At 38.5% G+C, this 18034-nt stretch overlaps 1 protein-coding gene across 2 annotated transcripts; it reads left to right on the top strand.

The window, feature by feature from the left end:
• The first annotated feature begins 5157 nt into the window (after positions 1-5157).
• LOC101739774 (phytanoyl-CoA dioxygenase, peroxisomal) lies at positions 5158-10331 on the top strand. Of its 2 annotated transcripts, none has more exons than XM_004924024.5 (5): positions 5158-5382; positions 5880-6094; positions 6807-6980; positions 7145-7312; positions 10058-10331. In XM_004924024.5, the coding sequence occupies exons 2-5, from the start codon at positions 5894-5896 to the stop codon at positions 10310-10312; spliced, it is 798 nt and encodes a 265-aa protein (XP_004924081.2). In that variant the 5' UTR covers positions 5158-5382; positions 5880-5893; the 3' UTR covers positions 10313-10331. The 2 variants fall into 2 exon arrangements, with proteins under 2 accessions (XP_004924081.2, XP_062532196.1); XM_062676212.1 differs by having other exon boundaries at positions 5274-5420; positions 5790-6094.
• The last annotated feature ends 7703 nt before the right edge of the window (positions 10332-18034 follow it).

Here is an 18034-nt window from a genome sequence, read left to right as displayed (position 1 = left end):
AATAAAAAGAATAGCAGTGTTTAATTGTACGTGCTTATATTATATATATTTTTTTATATTATATAGTCTCGTGAATGGCCAGAAATACTATTAACGGTCTTTTGTACTCAACAGTAGAGAGCTCATCTTTAAACATTCACCAAATTACGGATGGTTTGGTATGTGACAAATTGAAAGGCACAGTTCATCTTGAATTATTTACGCTATGAATTGCGAGTGAAGTAACGCCGAGACAAAAAAATAATGCATGATCATTGAGATGAGACAAAAATGATGAACGATCGCCAAGATGAATTGAGGTTTTTGCGAAAATAAAATAATTGTTAGGTAGTTATTGTCTTCCGTCACAAGCTGTCAGCAACTCTTCATTGCAAATCATCATATACTATTTAGTGTAAGATCTAATTAGGCGAACAAAACGACATTGACGATGAGAGAGATGTGTCATGAGGGCTGGCTGCCATCACCGGCATTGAAAAACGTATTTTGATAGTATTTGGAATTAGGGGATTTAGAAAATAAGGTTACGTCTTAGTATATATTCATATACAATGTTGGTTGATACCACAGTTTCGTATCGTTTCCTTTTAAACATTTCGATCTCTTGTCTTAGCTCTTATCCCAACCTTCAAACCGGAACGCATAGCTGCTACGCGCTCACTATATGCTTCACTACCAGAACTACAGATTGGTATTAAACGAAGAAAGGTGTGAAATTAAGAATAGGCTCCTACCACAGCTGAAGAATGTTCGAGAAGCAGCAGTAATTGAATCCCGGGTCGAAAGCTCGCATCTTCTTATTAATAGATAGACACTTTATGAATTGTATAAAGATTCTCTGAAAATAGAAGCACTGTTAATTAATAGAATAGCTTACTATAAAAATCAAAACACCTGTAACCTAGATTATGTTCCTCCTACAAAAGCTAAAGCTCGTAGATTTTTCACGCTTACACCGAAATATTATTAGCTTTTGACGGCTTGCGGCTCATTAGCGTAAGCTCCCAGCGTTGCCGTTACGCTGCTTTTATTTTTACAAGCTTTTATTTTCATATTTCGAAGGAAAAGTGGCTTTCTGGGGACGCATTTCGTGAACTGTGCCAAATGTACGCACGTGGGGCTTTTTAGGATTTTTTTTTTGTTTTGTTGACTATACAAAAATACTATGAAAAGTACAATGGAAATTTAGAAATTGTTAGAACTTGAAGTTAAGAAAACCAGTCTTGATTTACTAATGAGCCTATGTAGACGATGATGAGTGAATAGTTGGGTAGCAATCGTCACAAATTCATTTACTTATTTAATTGGTAACGACAGGTGTACACTTAGAAAATATACGATGAGGGTTTACATTCATTGAATGGATTCTTCCACCGTGCTTTTCGAGTGATCTTCCAGCTACCCAATGGTACTACTAGAATTAAACCTATCAAATTTATTATTTTGCGTAACTATTAGTTTTTTTATTTATTGCTTAGATGAGTGGACGAGCTCACAGCCCACCTGGTATTAAGTGGTTACCGGAGCCCATAGACATCTACAACGTAAATGCGCCACCCACCTTGAGATATAAGTTTTAAGGTCTCAGTATAGTTAGAACGGTTGCTTTACCTTCAAACCAAAACCCTTTATTCCTTGCTTCACGGCAGAAATATTCAAGGCGGCGGTACCTACCCTTGCTACCTGCAACAACCGTCAAGACGTCCTACTACCAGTAAACAAGTTAGATTAAAATATTACATAATGTATGCTTTATATAATACTAAACATGCAATTTTACTGCGTCAAATTCGTGAATCAGAAATGTTGCGGCAAGTTGCATTTTCTGTCTCTGAAAAAATACTGTTTGTGTCACTCTGTAGTTCACACATTAAGAGTCGACTGGCTGTGTGTTGATGTGTTGATTCGTTGGTACGTAAAATCGCGAAACCAATGAACAAATTATCGTATTTCAGATCCAGCTGATTTTGTATCATCTGATGTATCCAATGTGGGTAAGCTATGTCATTTACCATGGTAAAAAATATCGTACTGATTAATGCAGGCTATAAATTGTTACTGGTGGTAGGACCTCTTGTGAGTCTGCGCGGGTGGGTACCACCACCCTACCTATTTCTGTCGTGAAGCAGTAATGCGTTTCGGTTTGAAGGGCGGGGCAGCCGTTGTAACTATACTGAGACCTTAGAAGTTATATCTCAAGGTGGGCGGCGCATTTACGTTGTAGATGTCTATGGGCTTCAGTAACCACTTAACACCAGGTGGGCTGTGAGCTCGTTCAACCATCTAAGCAATAAAAAAATATATGTATATCTTAGTGAAAAATTTCATCTATACCCGGCGAGTCAGTTTTTGGATGAATCAGTGGCAAACATCACTTCACTTTTATAATGTATGTAGTAATAATTTATGAATGTCGGAGAATGACACAACCATCACTTTGTCCCGGGCAAGTGTAGCGTGTTTCACAATTCTCGAATTACAAAATTAAAGCCATCGAAACCACGGAGCACGTCTAGTATCTAAATAATTTATATCAATTATTTAAACATTTTGAACTCTGAGTCGTAGCGTAGTTTTTGTAAGCGATCACTAACGAGCCCTTCTGATGAACGGGCCGCGCTTAGTACCAACGATCGCCCTTTGTATGTGGAATTGGGTTAAGCGGTATAGTTTATGGCAATATTTATATCGGTAATGGGCTGCTTAGTTACTTATTTTATGCTTTCATATATTCTGTTTAAGGGTATGTTTTGGCTATGCACTTTAGAGTAGTTAGGCCACGGATCCCGCGGTAGACCCGGTTTTGCATAAGTCCAAATACGAAACCGCACTTAAACAATCTCATAATTTGTTAGTTATAGACTTTACTAAACATGTAAAATCGAGATATATTAAAGATCTCAATTTTGAATCACAAAATAAACTAATAATTTTGTTATTTTCGACTTAATCTAAACTCCAAATATATTATGTACTAGCGACCCGCCCTCGCTTCGCTTCGGAAACTGTAATTTATTATTGATTTCTCCACTATTTAATGGATGTTATTATACATATAAACCTTCCTCTTCAATCACTCTATCTATTAAAAAAACCGCATCAAAATCCGTTGCCTATTTTTGAAGATTTAAGCATACATAGGGATATAGGGACAGAGAAAGCGACTTTGTGTTATACTATGTAGTAATAACGCATGCTGTCATTATTATCTGTTTCTATGTAATTCGAATTGGCCCTAAATTTTACACCATAGAGATGTGTAATTAACAGGCGCTTTTGAACAATAAGAGCTGTCCGCTTTAATAATATCTTTCAATACTTGTATGGTTCATTCATTCACATGATAAATATGTACCTGGAATATTAAGGAAGCTAAAAAACTCTTCTTAGCTTTTTTTAAAAGTCATTTACTGTGTTATTACTCATTGATGTGTTCTATTTGACTTTATTATCCTCCTCGTTAGAGAGTTATTATAACAGAAAAAGCAATCGTTCTCAAAATAAAATGTATGTGTTTAAAAGGGTTTCCGAACTCTTCTTCGAAGTCTAAATTATGACTTATTTTCGACAAAAATAGGCAGAGAATGTGATGGTGGTACCTATTCGTGCGGGCTTACGATGTGTTCTAGGTATTACATGAGCTCTTCCAATAAACTACAAAAAAAAAAAGACGCACGCAACTAAAAGTTATTTAACGAAGAGCTCGAAGCCCGGGTGGGGCAGATAAAGGATAGACGTATGACCGGCCATTAGGCATCGTAGGAAAAACGACCTGGGAATTACCAGAGAACTGCCATTGTACTGATAAAGGCATATTAATGTTTCTACTTTGATCGAGTGGGAGTAGTTTGGGTTTGATGATCAAATGTATTAAAAGTTTCCATCGGTCATTTGTTTTAGAAAATTTGGTAGTCGAGGATTCTGACGGTGGAGTTAGAGTACTTAGTCAAGGTTTTGTGAGCAGTCGTTGCTGGATTTATCAGTTTTTTTAAATAGCACTTATATGTATTTTAGTATATATATTGAAATATTTTTTCTAGAGTCTTCTACTACTTAAAATGTCCACGGACATAGTGCTAAGGTAATATCGGATGAGCCCTGAACTTACTTGCTCATATAATTTTTATTTTTTTTAATTTTTATATTGCTTAGATGGGTGGACGAGCTCACAGCCCACCTGGTGTTTACTGGAGTAGTAAGTACTCCAGTAGCTGTGTTTACTGGAGCCCACAGACATCTACAACGTAAATGCGCCACCCACATTGAGATTAAGTTCAAAGGTCTCAGTAGGTATTGTTACAACGGCTGCCCTACCCTTCAAACCGAAACGCATTACTGCTTCACTGCAGAAATAGGCAGGGTGGTGATACCCGTGCAGACTCACAAGAGGTCCTACCACCAGTAATTACGCAAATTATAATTTTGCGGGTTTGATTTTTATTACACGATGTTATTCCTTCACCGTGGAAGTCAATCGTGAACATTTGTTAAGTACGTATTTCATTAGAAAAATTGGTACCGGCCTGCGGGATTTGGATACCATTGCATCGCTACATACGCACTATGCACTACATACGCACCGTACGTCTTATCCTGACTACGTGAGAATAGATGATAGAGTATGTTAGTAGCGTACGTCGATGGGATGACCATCGAAACATGTACATAAATATTTACAGCACAAACATATTGTACAATTCGTAGTGTATTATAGACGCTCTTAGTAATTTTTTTGTTTTTATTTTTTTTAATGCTTATGTGGATGGATGAGGTCATGGCTCACCTGGTTTTAAGTGGTTACCGGAGCCTATAGGCATCTACAAAGCAAATGTCTCCACCTACCTAGAGATATAATTCTAAGGTCTCAGTTTCTACAGTACAACGGCTGTCCCACCCTTTAAGCAAAAACACATTACTGCTTCACAGCAGCAATAGGCAGGATGGTGGTACCTATCTGTGCGGACTTCCTGGACACGGACCTTGTGAGACGTTTATTGAGTCCGGTGACTGCTTCACATCAGATGGGCTGTACGCTCTTTTTATGTAATTCAAATAAAAGAAAACTAAAACAGGCTGATTATGTTTTTATTATTCGTGTGTTTACTTGGGGACTTATTAATGAATTGCTAAAAGTTATCAATTTAACGACTGACCCATGACTCTTATTATTTATAAAAATATGTTTCGGTTATGTATGTACTTGATTGTTACTGTATCACACATGTTATGACCTTATTATAATAATAAGTCGAAAATATATAATTTTGCTCAGTTGTTTGGTGGATATCGGCGTGAAAACGTACGTGAGATTAGTTCATCTTAGCGTTTCCTAAGATTTATCTGTGTGTTCGTAGGCAGACGGACCATACAAGCTAGCTGATGGTGAGTAGTCATGTAGCTCATTGGTAGAAATAAAGCTAGTAAAGCCGCAACCCATCAAAACTCGTTTGAGGAAGAAATATGGGAAAACCAGAGGGTTGTTTTGAAAAGCGACGTTACGGTTTTTAGTGCCTTCAAATCCTTGTCGCCTGCTACATGACGGCTCCAACACGCGCATGCAATTTAACCTCACACCACAAATACGTAATGCTTCTGTGAAAAAAAATAATAAAAAATTGTTGAGATGGGTGGCTTAGCTCACAGCCCACCTGGTGTTAAGTGGTTACTGGAGCCCATAGACATCTGCAACGTAAATGCGCCACCCATCTTGAGATAAGTTCTAAGATCTCAGCTTAGTTACAACGGCTGCCCCAACCTTCAAACCGAAACGCATTACTGCTTCACGGCAGAAATAAGCAGGGTGGTGGTACCTACCCGTGCGAACTCACAAGAGGTCCTACCACCTGTAAAAAATCTATATAAATATTTTGTAATTTTAGCCTTGGTGCTCATCATGGTGCATTTAACGGAAGAACAAAAAAAGTTTTACGAAGAGAATGGCTATATAGTTCTGAAGAATGTTCTGTCGGAGGAAGACCTGTGTTCAATCACAATAGAATATAACAATCTCTTCAACAGGAAGAACCAGGAAAAGATGGAGAGCTCCTGGGTTGGCAGTGATCATAACGACAGGAAACATGACAAGAATTTTACTGTGAGCATATAATTTTTTGTACGAAGCAACTGCTTCACTACATAGTATGAAACAAAGTCGCTTTCTCTGTCCCTAAATCCCTATGTATGCTTAAATCTTTAAAACTACGCAACGGATTTTGATGCGGTTTTTTTAGATAGAGTGATTGAAGAGGGAAGGTTCATATAACATCAATTAAATAGTGGAGAAATAAATTATAGTTTCCGAAGCGAAGAGAGGGCAGGTCGCTAGTCACTAATAAATGGCAGTGGTATTCTCCCATTAACACCGTCTCCGTAATATCTATGCTGGTTTGTCGATACAAAAGACAATCCAATAATCCCAAGATGAGTTAAAGATACTAAAGTCAATCCGGTTGTAGGATTCGGAAATATAAGGGTACAACGGCAATTATTTCGAGACAATCAGGTTCTCATTGTGACGTAACATATAACGTGCTTTGTCCATTGGGAGGGTTATGCCAGTAGTCACCACGCTTGGCAGGCGGGTTGGTGACCGCAGTACTATGTCCTTTCCTCAGGGCATGCTGCTGCCCATGTCCTGATTTTTTTGTATTTACATGACTTGCGGCGATATGCTGGGAGAGATTGGATGCGGAGGGCGGAGGATCGTTCATTGTGGCGGACTATGGGAGAGGCCTACATCCAGCAGTGGATAGATACAGGCTGATGATGATATAACGTGCACCATAAAAAACAAATATTATTTTCAGGTGAAAGGCATCCACAACCTTCAGTTCCACCATGCCGTGTTCTCCAAGTTTATCTTCAACGACAATCTTCTGGACGCTCTCGAGGATGTAATGAACACTAAGAACATTATTTTCCATCACACGAAAGCTCACTACAAGCCCCCCGAAAAAGGAGCAGCTTACCCAATGCACCAAGTAAGACTTTTCTGAACACGCAAACGATTTAGGAAATCTATCCGAAAAGCCTCTATAAGCATGTTATCATTACATTACATATTTTTTCGACTGTCATTGGTCTTAAGTTGTTGATTAACTTGCTGATAAGATCTTCTTTATTCCCTGAAATTGTTTTGTTCTAGGACTATCACTATTTCCCGTACGAAAAAGACTCAATGGTTGCGTCTTTCTTGCATTTAGACGCAGCCGATCCTAAGAATGGATGCCTTTATGTGTACCCCGGCTCACACAAACTGGGACCTCAGGAAGATGTTGGTGCTAAAGAAGGAAATTTTCATTTTGTTGATCAGGTAAGAAGTTTAAAGTGATTTTTGGAAATCCTTGGCATCGGTTTAAGGTATTGTGGCTATGATGTATCGGCCTAGAATAACAATAATAGAAGTCATCGTGGCCTAACGGATAAGACGCATTCGTGTTGAGCGATGCATCGGTGTTCGAATCCCGCAGGCGGGTACCAATTTTTCTAATGAAATACGTACTCAAAAAATGTTCACGATTGATTTCCACGGTGAAGGAATAACATCGTGTAATAAAAATGAAACCTGCAAAATTATAATTTGCGTAATTACTGGTGGTAGGACCTCTTGTGAGTCCGCACGGGTAGGTACCACCACCCTGACTATTTCTGCCGTGAAGCAGTAAGGCGTTTCGGTTTGTAGGGTGGGGCAGCCGTTGTAATTATACTTGAGACCTTAGAACTTATATCTCGAGGTGGGTGGCGCATTTACGTTGTAGATGTCTATGGGCTCCAATAACCACTAAACAGTAGGTGGGTTGTGAGCTCGTCCACCCATCTAAGCAATAAAAAATAAAAATAAAACAACAACAACAACACTTGGGGTTTTACCGTGGGTGAAACAAAAGGCGCTTAAGGGACTGAAGGAAATTGGGCAGCAGTTTTCTCTGAGTGTTATAGCAATTTAGGGGGATTTCGAGCCGGTATTTACTGATCTTAGGACGTATTGTAAGCTCGCACTAGAATATAGCATCACATTGCCTGTTCCTTATTTCCACCCCGAAGCAGTAATATATTCTGGATTGAAAACTGTAACAACTGTAAAACAATATGATAGACACTTCGACTTCATGTACCAAGTTGGATGGCCGCTTTTGCGTTATGAAGTCTGTTATCATTCTGTACTACTGTGACCATTATACCCCACAAGGGCTTTGACCTCGTTCTTTCGTCTAAGCTATGGTATGGCTCAGAATCTTAACATGATTCGGTATCATCACGTGTGAGGTGATGATACCGAATCATGTTAAGGTGATGTTACCGGTGATGTACCTTTGGAGTGATAGATCACAAGTTCGAAACAGGAGGGTATCATCAAGTTTATGATAATTTACACAATTATGTAAGGAACTGAAATGTTTTAGATTGTTGACTGAAAATAATAATAAATCCGGACAGTCATTTGTTTAGATTAATTGACGGTATGCAGCCCCTTGGTTTTGCTCTTGGAATTGCTGACGTCCATGAGCAATGGTAACCACTCACAATTGCTTGTCTGTCTACAAGGGCAATAAAAAAAAACAACTTTATTTCTCATATTCTTTTCTGAAGATGGGCAGCAGCATTTTACATTACGGTGTCTATAGTTCCGGTAGCCACTTCAGAGTGAGTTATTCGGGTATTCTCGAGTATTCCTCGCGGATCTAGGTATATAATATACCTAGATCTCGCATAAAATCTCATACAAAATGGATTCACAATAATAATTTAGAAATAGCTTATTTGTAATTAAAATATACCCGGAGGATGTCAGCAGAAGAGAGATAATCACAAGAATTGGGTTACTCAACGAGTATTTGTGTACATAGTAAAAAGAGAGACTGATGAACTACGAACCCCAATCAAGTACTATTTGGCTCATTTCCGAGCTATTCTATCTCGTCTCATCATCCTTGAATTAATACGGGCGATATTATTTTATTGTATGTAATGAATAATTGATGAGGGGTATGAAACGAAAATAATCATAAATATAAAGACGGGATTGTAAAAATATTGGCATCATCAGAAACTTCCCTTTTTTTTGTTTTAGCCATTTATTATTCTTTCCTTCCTTGTATCGTAATATTGATCAAAAGTAGTACAGATATTTACAATATATAAAATATTTTGTTTTTACGAAACTCATTCTTGACTTGTTCTTATTGTATTTTGAAAGGAATGCAATTCCTTCTCAGCTCTTTGTGCGGTCTTTGCGGAGCAGTACTTTCTTCAAAGATATTAATTATAGTACATTGGTGGGATTATCATTGGACATTTTCCTAGTGGTAAGACCTCTTGTGAGTCCCCACGGGTAGCTACCACCACCGTGCCTATTTCTGCCGTGAAGCAGTAATGGGTTTCGGTTTGAAGGGTAGGGTAGCCGTTGTAACTATACTGATATATTAGAACTTATATCTCAAGGTGGGTGGCGCAATTTACGTTGTAGATGTCTATGGGCTCCAGAAACCACTTAACACCAGGTCGGTTGTGAGGTCACCCAATCATCTAAGCAATAAAAAAAAGCATAGAATTTAGGTAATACTAAAAAGCGTAGATTTACAAAACGCTATTCTGGTAGTGAAGTGGAGACCGCGGACCGGTAAATCTAGTGTAAGATGCCCAGCAACAAGGTGGAGCGACGATATTCGATCAGTTCGCATGGCGTTGTTTGGGTGTGAAAGACCTTGGTCAAAAAGTAGACTAAAATTAATGATGATTCTGGCAGTAAATATTCAAAATGATTTGTGATGGTAAACTGGTGGTAGGACGTCTTATGAGTCCGCACGGGTAGATACCACCGCCTAGCCTATTTCTGCTGTGAAACAGTAATGCGTTTCGGTCTGAAGGGCGAGGCAGCCATTATACTGTAAAAGCTGAGACTGAGAACTCATATCTCAAGGTGGGTGGCGGCATTTACGTTGTAGAAGTCTATGGGCTCAGATAACCACTTAACACCAGATGGGCCGTGAGCTCGTCCACTCATCGAAGCAATATATATAAAAATCTGAATAAAACTGGTAAATTTATGCGCTTTCAGAAAAAGTTCCCTATATCGGGAGCGAAACCGGTGATCGCCGATCGTGGAGATGTGGTAGTATTCTCCTATCTACTGATCCACGGCAGTACTCCTAAATACTCACATCGTCCGCGACGTATGCTGCTCATGCAGACAGCAGCCGCTGATGACCGGCGTCTCTCCATTGGACAACCTACACAGCCGGGATACGGATGGTTACTCCGAGGAGTCAACCTTGAAAGGGACGCTAGTATCTCGAAGAGATTTGATGCGTAATAAATGCTGGTACAAAGTACTGCTTTGTTTATAAATTGAAATTGGTTCTGGGACGATAAATTGAAAGTACTAGAAAATAACGTAGGTATGCAGAATGCTTTAAAATAACAGATATTAATCGGTAAACCTAACCATTACGGCATTCATTTTTCGCACCAATTATTATATTACTAGTATTATATTTTCTACTAACTGACCCGGCAGACTTCGTAGTGCCTGAATCGATAAATGAGAGGCCTAAACTTTTGTTTAAAATAAACTTAAATTAAAACAAACAAAAGGAATCCGTCCGACGAGGGACACATCAAAGGAAAAACAAAATTGTTATTTTTATTTAATTCCGAGCATCTTCATATTTATCTACCCTTTAAACCTTCACTGGACTTCCACAAATAATTCAAGACTAAAATTAGCCAAATCGGTCCAGCCGTTCTCGAGTTTTAGCGAGACTAACGAACAGCAATTTATTTTTATATATATTTTCAATAAAGGCAGTTCTATAAGTCCTTGAAATGTGATCAAGAGTGCTCACAGAGTGCATTTACGTTCGTTACGTCTCGGATATTGGTTGCATCTAAACGACTTTCTTTAGTAGTAGTAGTAGAAGAAAGCGTTGATACTGAATAATATATACTAGATCTACTTGTCTTGTTTAGTCTACTTTATACAGGTTGTAGGACCACTTGTGAGTCCGCACGGGTAAGTGCCATCACCCTGCCTATTTCTGCCGTGAAGCAGTAATGCGTTTCGGTTTGAAGGGTGGGGTAGCCGTTGTAACTATACTGAGACCTTAGACCTTATATCTCAAGGTGGGTGGCGGCATTTACGTTGTAGATGTCGATAGGCTCCAATAAGCACTTAACACCAGGTGGTCTGTGAGCTCGTCCACTCATCTAAACAATAAAAAATAATAAAAGTTCAGTAAAACAAATAAGAAGCATTCTTACATCCATTCACCGAACAAGCATGAGTTCTAACAATTTAATCTAGACGCACGTATCTACCACACGTACCCGCCTCAATTAGCAATGCAAATGTTTGTTTTATATCACAAACGAAGACAGAAACTCATATCGTGACTGCATAATACAAGACAAACTGCAGTAAGATGTTTCGCTACGGAAAGACGCGCGCGTCTCTAAACCGCCGTACTTAGAAGTGATAAGGAAAGATATTCATTTTGCGATTGCATTTTTTAATTGAAAACGCAGGTCAATTCAAAAATACATGTTTCTGACAATGGTTTGTTACCTAGACAGTTTTCTATTAATTTGTGTACATTACATTTACATTGGCATTGCTGAAGTCCATGGGCGACGGTAACCACTCACCATCAGGTGGGTCGTATGCTCGTCTGCCTACAAAGGCAATAAAAAAAAAATTTGGTTTAATATCAAGATTTCAAAAGATAGTTAGTGAATTTTATGTGGCGGGTAGCCATTATACAACACAAGATATTTGACAGATGCTGGAATCTCGCTTACAACATTTTAAAGATAAGCTTGCAAATATACAAGCTCCGAAGAACAATATTTGGTTTGGTGGAAGGAAGATCTTCCCTCCGTCGTTACTCCATCTTTCACTGATGGTAGAACGTATTGTGAGTTCGCACAGGTAGGTACCACCATTCAGCCTATTTCTGCCGTGAAACAGTAATGCGTTTGGGTTTGAAGGGTGAGGCCAGCCGTTGTACTGTAAAAACTGAGACCTTCGAACTAATATCTCAAAGTTGGTGGCGGCATTTACGTTGTAGATGTATATGGGCTTTGGTAACCACTTAATATCAGGTGGGCCGTGAGCTCGTCCACCCACCTAAGCAATACTAAAAAAAACAAATATACTTATATAAGTTGTAGGCAGTGGCTTGGCTACAGCTGGCGTCATGACTTAGGGTAATTACTGTTCATTAGGTGAATTTTATGCAATTTTATCTACAGTAGCCATAAAAACAAGTAAAAACCTGCGAAGTAAGATTTGTGAAGAAACTACTTACTTAGTAGAAGTGGATAGTAAAAGGTCGAAAATTAGATAATTAGGTTTTTTTTTCTTCTACTTAACCTTAGAGGGCTTAAAGGGCTATGTCAGCGTAATCTAACAAGTAGGTGAGATCACGGGGCTCAAACCTGACGACTTTGCTAACACTAAATCTAGTAAGAGCAGTGCTTCGCAGAATCTATCCCCGAATCGGAAACGCGACCCACTGAGAAGATCCGGTGAGAAACTCAGTGGGCTGGTACACATGTAGGAATTATGTCATCTTCGCTGATCAACAATTGTGGTTTATCGACCCAGTTACTGCCGTTCCCACTGCTATTACTAGTTAACCAATTGTACGTGGTAGCAGTACCTTTGTTTTCTTATCTAATTTTGAACTTCATGCCCATTATTATCTCCTAATTCAAACTTAAGAATTAGTAATTTAAGGGAAACCATGTCTATTAATATTCGTCAATCTGTCTCTATCCGTGAGCTAGTTTACCCATCATTACCAAATTAAAACGATAAATTTACCGATAATAAGTACCGTCATGAATTGCGAGCCTTACCTTGCACGTACAGTGAGTGTGTGTCTGCTAATTACCACACACCCGGGGCGCGCACAGTCGAGCACCCGAGCAAGCATCGCCTGGCTATTTATTTAAGTTGCTCGTTAAATGCGGAAATTGCTTTATTAAATACGAAATTAATATTCGTTGGTGCGGAATCTGCCATGCGAATTGAGAATGACACAGTGAAACATATCCGTTTATTTTCTTTGATATTCGATACTGAGCTTTTTTTTCCTACCTATGCTGATAACCTTGAGAGGCTATTTCAGCTTCGCCCTAACATGTAGGTGAGCTCACGGGGCTCAAACCGGAAGTGTTAACACTGGCCCTATGAAGGGCAGTGCTTCGCAGAATCTACCACCGGATCGGAAACGCGACCCACTGAGAAGATCCGGCGAGAAACTCAGTGGGCTCTATACTGAGCTTACGTACTACGTGGCATCAGCAATTCATTAGTATAAGAATGTGAGCAAACAGCTTAAGTTTGACAGTCATGCCGGTTCAAACTCAACAGTATCAACTAATTCCCCATACACATCAAATTCAATGATAATATTTTGCAAGATAAAGATAAAGATAAAGAAGCCTTTATTAACAACCTTAAGTCATATTTAGGTACATTTTTCTTTTCATTTGACATCGGTTAAGATTGTTTTGCTTTCGCATAGGCCTCCCCCAAATCCTGCCATAAGTTCCGGTCGTGGCATTTCCTCTTCCACGTAGAGCCTGCAACAGCTTTTATATCGTCTACCCACCTTTGGAACGGTCGTCCTTTTAATCTTTTCCCCTCTCGAGGGTTATATTTTGGAGGGAATATAACCAAACGAGGGAGGGAATATTTTGCAAATGCAAATGAAAATGTTTCCCTTCATCAAGGAGTACCACCAGCCGTGTGACATTTCGAGCTGTCGCGGCTTAATCCTATGCTGAGATGATTCGTCTATGCTTTTGAGGTGCGGCACGCTTATCACAGTCGCAGAGTCGTCTAGTTGATTACTTTATATATTGAATCGTTAATTAATACATTGAATGAAGCCCTATAGACAAGGAAAGTCACGTTGAATGCTTACTTCGAAAATCACGTGGTCGCAAAGCAAAGCCTTATTAACGACTCTCAGAAAATATCTATGTATCTTCCACCACAACTTCGCTTCAGCGTTAACCTTGATTTGATCTTCATTGACTAAGACTTCGTTGATCGTCGAAGATGGCGTTTACGTGAAAAGAAGCGTCGTCTTATGAACTCCTCTTTGATAATAATTTTAACACGTTTTTAGAGATGACCTAAACATTAAAGTTTTTTATTTTTTACTAGCTGACCCGGCAGACTTCGTAGTGCCTCAATCGATAAATAAAAGATACATCAAGGGGACACTACAAAAAAAAAAAATCGTTTGTTTTCATATAATTTCGAGCTTTTTTTTATATTTTCTCACCTTTTAAACCTTCCCTGGACTTCCACGAATAATTCAAGACCAAAATTAGCCAAATCGGTCCAGCCGTTCTCGAGTTTTAGCGAGACTAACGAGCAGCAATTCATTTTTATAGAGATTGCTTACATGGTTGGATGAGCTCACGGACCCCATGGTCTTAAGTGGTTACCGGAGCCCATAGACATCTAGAACGTAAATGCCCCGCCCACCTTGAGATATGAGTTAAAAGATCTCACTTTTAACAGTATAACGGCCGCCCTTCATACCGAAAAGCATTAGATCTTCACGGCAGAAATCGGTACGGTGGTGGTACATACCCGTGCTGACTCACAAGACGTTCTACCGTCAGGTCCTTGAATTCACGCAAAGATAATCTATTTAGTGAAGCTAAGAAAGTCAAAGAGGTGAATCTGCATTTTGTTGTAACAAAAATATGGCAGATATTACAAAAGATTATTTTTAAAAAATTTAGCAAAGTAATGCACAACAATAATTTTCATATGCTAAGCTTAATTTTTTCATTGGAGCGATTTATAAATACTAAATCATTGAATGAGTCGAAATAACTCAAAGTATACTATAAAGATCATATTAAATCAAATAAACAGACCGTTACTAATACGATTTACGTTATCAGAAATAGACAAATTCACAAGATAAACGACCAAAGATACGAACCCGGTGCCCCGGGGCCCTTTATCCTCGGCTACGCAGTCACTAGCTGACAAATGTTCCTTCGTAAACATGACTAATGCATTTAGAGTTTACCTGATATCTAGTAGGTTTGTTTCTTGACTATATTCTAGTACAATCCCTGTTGATTGTTTTTTTTATTATTATTTATTGATGCACAAAACAAATTACAACAAATAAAAATAAAAAGTTTAAATATTGAACATAGCAATCTGGATTGCAATCCAAAACAGGTGCATATAGAAAAAAAAATTAACAACTGAATAGATGCCTAAATACACATATTGTGTGTATATATACACACACACACACACACATAACAACCGCACGCACACACACTCACACACATATGTAAGTTACTATCTAATGAAATTAAATCTAATGCATCATTAACTGGGCAACAATTATTATTTGAGAATATGTTCAACAAATTTACAATATTTATATAAAGATAGAGAAATGTGTCCAAGTTTAGAAACAATTTATGAGACTATTCCAAGGACCCCAACGCTGCATGCTGTTGAATATACTTCCCAATTATATCGTAGTAGAATCTCTCGTATCTTTCCAGCCGTGATCTGTAGCTACTTCACGCTGAAAACGTGGTAGCTTAGGTTCATTATGTAACAAGATAAAGATTGTGTGTTTTAGTGGCAAGTAGTTTGAAACTAGGTATGTTAGCATCACTCCGGAGAAGTTCAGTAGATATTACGGGAATGTACCTATCAGGTCTTAGACGCATATACAACAGTATATAAAGTAAATGTACAAGTTCTTTATTTAAAAATAGCGACCCGCCCTCGCTTCGCTTCGGAAACTGAATTTATTATTGATTTCTCCAATATTTCATGGATGTTATCTCTATATATAAAAATGAATTGCTGTTCGTAAGTCTCGCTAAAACTCGAGATCGGCTGGATCAATTTAGCTAATTTTAGTCTAGAATTATTTGTGGAAGTCGAGGGAAGGTTTAAAAGGTAGATAATTATATGAAGATGCTCGGAATTAAATAAAAATAACAATTTTGTTTTTCCTTTGATGTCGCCCCCGTCGGATGGATTCCTTTTCTTTGTTTTAAGTATATTTTATGCTCTTTTATTTATCGATTGATGCACTACGAAGTTTGTCGGGTCAGCTAGTTATAAATATAAACCTTCCTCTTCAACCACTCTATCTATTAAAAAAAACTGCATCAAAATCCGTTGCGTAGTTTTAAAGATTTAATCTTACATAGGGACAGACACATATAGGGACAGAGAAATCGACTTTGTTTTATACTATGTGATAGTGAAGAGGCAAACGTAAATTCGAATTGCTACAAATATTAGTTTGGCCGTTTCTCGTTGAACTAAGAAGAAAGAAAGTATTTTGCATTTATTATCATGAACGTATTATTTGTGGAGCTCCCAGTAAAGTGTCGCAGTAGAGAATTGGTTTTCTGTGTTTGTTTCTGTTTATTTGTTTTTCGACTGTACATAGTTCGTATAAGTTACAGATGGCTTAGAATATTCTGCAAGATAATTGAAATTAATTTTTTTTTATTTGAAATTTTAGGTAATTTTTTTATAATTCTTGTTTTAATTTTTTTTGGTCGCGGTAGACAGAGGTAGTATTATATATTAGGAGGACAAATTGGGATTGAATTTAATTGGATTAATGCCTCTCGTTTCAAGTCAGAGCACACAATTGTTTTTCCAGTAGAAATATGTAGGTAGGATAGCAGACGTTAAGCGTGTGGGAGAAAGTTTTTTATTTTGAAAATGCCTGATGATAGTAGTACATTGATTCATGACAATTCATCGAAAGTGAAGTTGAACATATAATGCTAAGAGCCGACTCATAAACCTGATTTTATTGGTTATTAAAAATACCGTTGTTGTTATTACTGGTATTAGTTTATTTAGTGATGCACTGCGCTTTGAAATTTAATTTACTAATACAAAAAATACGTTTGGCAATATGTTTGAATCTACTGTAATAAAACTAAACTATGCGAATTGAGGAGAAAAAGAAAAACCGATCAGAGAAAGTGATTTAGCTAACATGAATCACTTTATACTGTTTTGCGGTTTTTTTTGTTATTTAATGATAGCTTACCCAACTATGATAAGTTTATGCTTTTAGTAATTTACTGTGTATGGGTTTTTTCTGGCCGTAGGGGAACTCACGACTTCATTGAGCTTCTTAAAAAAGCATCAGCATCGGCATCAGTCACTGGTAAAAGTATATCGTCTTGTAATATGTAAATTCGTAGTAAGAATCCGCCAAATTAAAGTATTTTAAAAGTGAATAACATCGAATAATTTAAAACAACAAATTATAGCTTTTTTTCGGGCAGGGATCCGAATATCTTACGAGGTGTCCACGCATAGGTGCCACGCAGGGTACGGAGGACTTGACGATCTGCAGATGTTGGGAACAAACCGCAGAGCTAAGGATGTTTTTAGGGCCCTACTCACCAACTCTCTTATCCGACGTCCGATTTCCCCCCAGGGTCAGGACCTGATTAGAGTAGGAGGGCTCCCGCGATCAACACTACAACTAGACTTGCGGCGTTACCCTAGGACGCCCGACCGATGTGTCGTCGAGGCGATAGTCGACGACTCTATGTCAGTTGTCTCTGTACGGCAGTCGGTCAAACCGCCCAAGGCCGTGCCGCTGGTTTTCCGAAATACCCTGCTGGATCAGAACCAGCCTGCCGGCCTGATCGGCCCGTAACCGGGAAAAGCCCTTTTTTGGCCCCTGGCTTGGCGGTGACTGGCGGATTGGTGCGGAGAAGGATGAGCTCTCTTTCTCTTGTTCCGCCGCCTCTGTAAGAAGTCGAACATCGCCTTAAAAAATTATATCTACCCTACATAATGGGAAACCGATCAATTATAAAGATTTGATTAAGAATAACACTTGAAAAAATTACTGGCTCAATGGAAAACAGTTCCTTTGTGCGGCAAATGATATATCGTGCTATTCTCTTAGAGTAATTTGCAGTGCAAACTTTGTATTTAGGAGCTGCACCGTCTCGAAAGGACATAAGACGGCCCTCGAGTTGG

This window comes from Bombyx mori, chromosome 25, assembly GCF_030269925.1.
Source record: "Bombyx mori chromosome 25, ASM3026992v2".
Lineage (NCBI taxonomy): Eukaryota > Metazoa > Arthropoda > Insecta > Lepidoptera > Bombycidae > Bombyx > Bombyx mori.
Note: the sequence above shows the minus strand (reverse complement) of the source record. Positions and strands in the feature narration are given on the sequence as shown.